The following is a 6,835-nucleotide window of genomic DNA, read 5'->3' as shown; positions in this document are numbered from 1 at the left end:
TCTCTCTCTCTCATTCACTCTCACTCTCTTTCTTCTTCCCTCCCCCATCCCCATTTTCCTCCTTCTCCATTTCTACTCTTAACAGTGAATTGAAACAAGTCAGGAAAGTACAGGCTAATCATTACAGATAGGAGATGATTGGTTGTACAGTCAGCAAAGGCATCATTCTGTCTCCAGCCTTGGAGGATATCATTGACCAATTCTGATAACTGAGTCTGTAGATTACAGGAACTGCCATTTCTTGAGAATTGTTTTTGAATTTCAGCTTACAATATAGGAAAACTTATAGAAAAGCAAGCCTCCTGTAGCTCTGGAAGCAGAAATCAACATCAGTCAAGCTGTTAAGAATCCTGGCCAGTTGATGAAGCCCTCCATTACTCTGTCTACCCGTTGATCAAAAGGCAGTGCAGACACTTTTTCAGATTGGTTGCAAACAGAGATTCCAGTGAACTTGGCAGTGACACGTCATCATAACCTGAGTGTGCTTTAGCCTAGTGTTAGAAATGTGGAGATGTTTGTTTGGCAAATTTCTTTATAACGGAGCTCAAAATCCATCTTTTCAACATGACATTAAATTTCAATGACAGTTTTCGAAGATTCGCAAAGTAAAGTAGGAAAAAAAGTGTAAGGGGAACTGGAGGATCAGCCTGAGGATTACCACAAACAGTTACCCATGAGTTAACAGGAACAGAAAAGAGATGCCCCACTGCAGCTGTGGAGGTGGCCCCAGAGGCAGAAGCACTTGTGGCTCAAGCCTAGCAACAGGAGTTGAGTTCCCAGAAGGCACTTGAAAGATGCTTGAGGTGGTGCACAGCAGGAGTCACAGCATTGCCACTGAGAGGAGGGAGGGGCAGGCGGGAGACAGAGGCTAGTCTAGAGTATGCAGTGCGGACCCTTGCTTCAAGCAGACAAGAGAGAAGCTCCTCTGCAGGCTGTCCTCTGACCTCTGCAGGCATGCTATGGCACTTATGTATCTGCACTTGTGTGCTTGAGTGCACCTGTGAACATACACGCATGTGCACGTGCACACACATAAATAAATATGAAAAAAATATATACTAAAATTGAATGTTAATTTCATTCAAAAAGCTTCAGTAGGAGCATACATTTCTCTAGAAAGTTTGAGTTCAGTAGACATGGTACATCCATGTTTTAAAATGAATTACCCAGGTGATTCTTAGGCCCACCAAACTCTTGAGTACTCCTGAGCCAGAATGGACTATTCTGTTGTTGTCTTCAGCTATTCCCAAAGAAAACAGATGGTTTGCGGTGGTCACCAACAAGTCAGTTGCAGTTTTTGTTTGTTTTGCTTTGAAGCAGAGAACTCATTTCTGAGGTGGGAGAAGCTTTTTTCAGGTTGTTTCAAGACTAGTTGTGACTGGTCAGCCTGAGGCTTGCTGGGCGGAGTCATGATGAGGAGGCTCCTGGTCTAGACTGACTTCCCTGAGTTCCTGCCCCAGAGCAGACACACTGTAGGTGTGTGTTTGAATACAGAGATGCTTCGGCATATTGCTGCAGATTGTAATGTGGAAATGCAAAAGGAACCGATTTTTCCTTCATTGTAGCAGCAGCTACAGGAAGATTTTCCATTTCTTAACTGCCCTGATTTCAGTCAATACTGCTATTTATAGTGCTTTATCATGGATCTCTGTGAGTTTGAGGCCAGCCTGGTCTACAGAGAGAATTCCGGGACAGTCAGGCTGTTACACAGAAACTGTGTCTGGAAAAACAAAACAAAACAAAATAGTACTTTATCAGTATTTAAAATTCCCTTTCTTAGGTCCCTCCTGGGTACATTTAAATGTTCCTTGAACTTCCAGCTGTGCTGGGCAGTATGACTGTTGGTGATCTGTCAAGATGGCAGAAAATGGAAAGGGGTATGTCAGATGCAGGGATCAGAGTGGAAGTGGAGGGACATGGCATCCCCTCCTGGTTTGCTGTCTTTCCACAGGCTTCTCAGATGTCTCATCTGTCTCTGCAAGCTACAAACAGCAAGCTACTTGTGTGCTATTTGCTTTGATCTTTGCTTTAGCAAGACTCTGTCTGTGTCAAGTAAAAATGCTGTTTATTTAGGTGGAGAATTCAAATGCATATTGTTCATCAGGATTCAATTTTATCATTATCCTAGGCTGTCTTTCTTCAGTGGTTAAGATAGACATTTTTATCTCAGTATGTTCAACAAAACAGTAAACACCTCTTCCACTTATTTCACAGCAAAAAAAAAGGCATTTATAAGCATAATGTTTTCTCTTTCAAATCAGACTAAGCAATTTACATATTTGGATAAGGATTGGATGAACTAATGGGGTTCTAGCAATGGCTCAGTGGTTAATTGTCATGCAAATGTGAGGACCAAGGGGATCCCAAGACACCATGAAAAATGTCAGTGGGCATCAAACTGCTAGTAAGAGTAGCTTTCAGGGAGCTCTGGGTTTGACTTGAGGGAGCCTTCCTCCCCCAAGTGAATGAATAAAGACCATAAAAAAGCAGCTGAAGATGACTCCTGACAGGAATGTGGGACCTTCACAAGCACCCCAGGGAGTGTATGCTCACCCTAGGGAGGCACTCTCTCCCTTGGAGGGCCCCATGCACAGGAAAGTGGAAAAGAAGGATGAGCCTGCATTAGGCCCAGCCACTCAGCTATGTGACTTTTTCTGTTAAGCATCAGTTTTAATGTCACCCATGGAGGTGAGGCATTCGGTCGTCTTCACCACCACACTCCCCATGTCCTTGCTCTCCTGACTGTGTCTTTTTTCTAATAATCCAGTTGTCCACTCCAAATGCTGGTGGATGTGGGGCCATTTCCAGGAACGTGGTGGGCCTATGGGGCCACATTCTTTAGAGGAAACTGATCCCTCTATCAACTGTACATTGCTCTTGGTTGTGATGTCTGCTTTTCAGACATAATTGAGTCTCATGCCTGGGACCCAAATAAGACAAAAATACTTCTAATGAGCTTCTTATATTCCAAAGATATTTTATACTCTATACATATCAAAAAAATTAACTATCCCTTTCAAAGAATTTTAAAAATTTCACCTGGAAATTCATAATAGAATTTTGCAACAAGCGGGGGTCATATATAAAAAACATATGATAACAGAAACTAAGTATGTAAGAAAAAGCCAAAAAGAAATCTGTAATTTTTAGGTTAACTAAAGCTAAAATTTTTTAAACTATGAACATTTGTTTTTTATTTTTAATCCTGTAGTATTTAGAAGAGTTATTTCTGGGTAGTTAAGATTTTGAATTAGATGGAATTAATCAAAGATGTAGCTTTTACTATATTCATGATTTCCTTTAGTTGTCTCTGAGACAGAAGGTTTACTGAAAGAACTGGAGAAAATGCTGCAGCAGGTACAAGAGCCCACAGCAAGAGCCAATGAACCAGGACAAGAACAGGTTGGTATGAAGAGTTACCATTTGGCAGCCTCAGGATCTGTAACTGACTCTACAGTTTAATTATATAAGATACCTTTTCCTACATCTGAAATTTGAGGCATTGATTGCCACGATGCTAACAAACCAGTAGCTGTTGAGCCATCAGAATATAGGCTTTCCTAGGAGAAATGTGTGTATAAGCAGAGATGATCGTTAATTTCCAGTCTTCGGGTTGGGACGGAGGATGAAGAGTAGTCCTGTGGCAGAGGTGGACCATTGTAGAGAGACCTTGTATTAGCCATTGTGGCCATAACTGACAGAAATGACTAAAAGAGAGTAAGTCATCATGGCAGGGAGTCGTGGTGCAGAGCTCTTCATATCCTGGTGAAACGGGATGCAGAGGAAAGAGAATGCAGGAAGGGGCCAAGAGAAGATAGAGCCCTATGGACACATGTTGTGGGAACTAAGGGTTCAGCCAATAGCCTTGGGGTACCAGCCTTAGGGCATCAGGGTAGATGGAAATCGGGGTAGCATAAGTAGCAAACTTACATAGAAATATGATAAACCTTCCATGGTTGGATAGAAATGGTGTCAGAAATGATGCATTATTTGAAAAGTGATTCAAATCAAATTAGAAAATTATTATTTCTGATTGGAATATTTTATTGGCTTGATAGCATTAATGTTTTAAATATTCTGTTTAACAAGCATCTTTTTTTTACCATTATATGCTGCGTTAGCTGTGCAGTTCTTTGTATATGTAGGTATTAGATTAGAAAAACTGATAAGATCATTAAGATGCACATGCTTGTTTTGACGTGATTTGAAGCTTTTCAGTGTATAGATGGAGGTGGTAAAAAGTTTGCCAGGATTGCTCAAACATCTTTTTGGTCAAACATAACTGTTAATAGATTTAAGAGCACTTATTCCAAACAGAGCAACTACTTTTGAATAAAGCAACTGTCTAGTACTTATTTTATATTAACTTTGATTGCATTTAGGAAGTGAGTTAATGACTAGAGAACCTCTAAGTCAGGGTCAGCCTGGATATCATATTGAGATCCCCAAACCAAACCAAAGGTCTAGTGGCAGAGCCCCTGCCTTGTCTGCTGGCTCCAGCACCACAAAGCAAAATAAGTATATGTTTGCTTTTGTAATGTTTTAGTCTTGTTTTTAGATAAATACTCTATGAAGCATATATATTAGAACAATCGTGTTGATGCAATTCATTTAGTAGATCTAGTATCATGTAAACTATATTTGTCTTAAAATGCTCTTACTCTATAGCCCAAGTGCTGGGAATTTTAAGTAAGAGCCACCATGCCTGGCTAGTCAGAACCTTTTCATTCCCTTAACAGGGACTAGCATGATGTTTGCAGCACAACTTTGGTTCACTGCCATTGAAATATTTTCCAAAAACCGCTAATGGGCTATTCTTGAATCACCAACTCTGGAGACATTATTTCAAAGGTCAGATTATAGAATGCTATTAGCCCTATAGATTCATTGTAGATAAAGCTGTGTTCAAGCCATGCTTAAAACAATGTTCAGAAGTTTATCACTAGGGGCGGGAGAGATGGCTCAGAGGTTAAGAGTACTGACTATTCTTCCAGAGGTCCTGAGTTACCTGCAACCACATGATGGCTCATAGCCATCTGGAATGAGATCTGGTGCCCTCTTCTGGCAGGCATGCATATGGACAAGAAGCCATACCCTAAGGCTGGTACCCCAAGTCTATTGGCAGACCTAATTCCCAGAGCACTCATGATCCCTACTTCCTAAAGCTAGGCCCCACCCTGCCTGTCGCTACCTCCTACCTGTCACTACCTCCCTCCTGTTAGCACCTTTGGATTGTGACCTGATTAGGTTAGCTGTGTTACAAGTCTGTTAGCTCAGAGCCCCCATGGTCTATCCCTAGAAATGCCCATGCTGGCAGACATGCTTTCTAAATATCATTAATTCTGTGGAGGTTTCTTAATCCAGTCAGGCCGACAGTCTAAGATTAACAGCAACAGACTTCTCCCATTGCTTGTGATCTTTCCAGGTAAGAGAAGTGAAGGAGGTCTCTGGAAAAGGGGAGCAATTTGGTGGGACCCTCCTTGTCCAGCCGTGCTGAGACAAGTGCATGCCTGGCTATCGTAAGACAAAACCTCAGTGTTGACAGCAGAGCAAGAGCTCCTGGTTTTAGCTCCTAGATTCAGAAAGCCGTGTGTTCTTACTGTCCAGTATCTGCATAAATGAAGTGAGAGTCTGTGGTCAAAAGCTCAGGCTGTTTATAACGGGCAGCATGGGGTCCATCAGTGTGATAAAAATCAGTCTCAGTGTAGACACTTGACCCTATGGTGTAGTTGTTCTCTAAATATTACAACATGAATGGCAGCTAGAAGTTACATAAGGTTTCATTAATTCTTTCAGATACATAGTGTGCCCAGAGTCAGAAAGCACACCAACTGAATCTCTAGTGTAACCGTTTGAATTTAATTGCTTTATTATTATTTATTAGTAACATAAACTTAATGTAAATGCCGGTTCTGCTACTGAGTTCTTGTGTCACTTGGTAGTTATTCTTCCCCTGCTCTAGAGAACTGTTTAAGAATTAGGTAACACAAATTGGGGTATGTGTCAGAGGTGACAGTGGGCAGTGGTAGTCCAAAGAGAAAACCAACTCTTGTAAGAGTTCATCTCTTGTTTTGCACATTTTCTCTTCGGGCCAGTACATCCCCAACAGTAACAGCACCTCTCTCTAAGAGCTGGGTTTAGAAATGGGCAGGTAGTTTATAAGGTTTGCCAGCCTGCCAGTTTCATTTAGATCCTTAGCAAGTACGAAGACATGATCTGAGCTTTTTCCATCTGTTATTGAGATAGGGTCTCCCTTGCTAGTGTAGGTTGTCTGTGTACTTGAGGCTGGCCTCAAACATTAATCTGCCTGCCTCAGCTCTAACTCCCAAGTGCTGGAGTTGTAAGTGTTCAACACCATGCCCAGCTAAAGATGAATCTTTAACACCTTTCTTACTGAGTTAAAAATTAAGGACTGCATACAGAATTTATCATCCTAGAGATTAGTGTGTTAGAGGAAATGAACATCAGCTCCTGCTGAGTTGGAAAACACAGGAAGCTTTCTCAGGCAGCTCCAACAGCACAGCTCTACCTGGATCTCCGGATTGTGAATTGGCTTTTAAATTCTCCACAGCTGCTCCTTTATAGATGACTTCTTCCCACGTAAGGGCTGTGCTTGTCGGACAAGATGTGTAGAGTGGTGACATGGGTCTTACCTATGTATAATTTATATACAAATTACTCCTTTCTAGCAGTTATGTGCTTAGTTGAACACTGCATGGTTTTATGCAATGTGTTTTGTGGTTAGTTGGTTTCTTTCCTTTCCTTTCCTTTCCTTTCCTTTCCTTTCCTTTCCTTTCCTTTCCTTTCCTTTCCTTTCCTTTCCTTTCCTTTCCTT

The 6,835-nt window shown here is 41.5% G+C and overlaps 1 protein-coding gene across 1 annotated transcript in view; it reads left to right on the top strand.

Moving 5' to 3' along the window:
* The window catches only part of Zcwpw2 (zinc finger CW-type and PWWP domain containing 2), a 115,114-nt gene extending 111,198 nt beyond the window's left edge, over positions 1 to 3,916 (top strand). The window contains exon 10 of the mRNA XM_026779377.1: positions 3,305 to 3,916. Coding sequence (XP_026635178.1) covers positions 3,305 to 3,462 — 158 coding nt within the window. The 3' untranslated portion in view covers positions 3,463 to 3,916. The remainder of the gene's footprint in view (positions 1 to 3,304) is intronic.
* The last annotated feature ends 2,919 nt before the right edge of the window (positions 3,917 to 6,835 follow it).

This window comes from Microtus ochrogaster, chromosome 5 (genome assembly GCF_000317375.1).
Source record: "Microtus ochrogaster isolate Prairie Vole_2 chromosome 5, MicOch1.0, whole genome shotgun sequence".
Taxonomy (NCBI): domain Eukaryota; kingdom Metazoa; phylum Chordata; class Mammalia; order Rodentia; family Cricetidae; genus Microtus; species Microtus ochrogaster.
The sequence above is the reverse complement of the archived record's forward strand: the minus strand, read 5'-3'. Positions and strand labels throughout refer to the sequence as shown.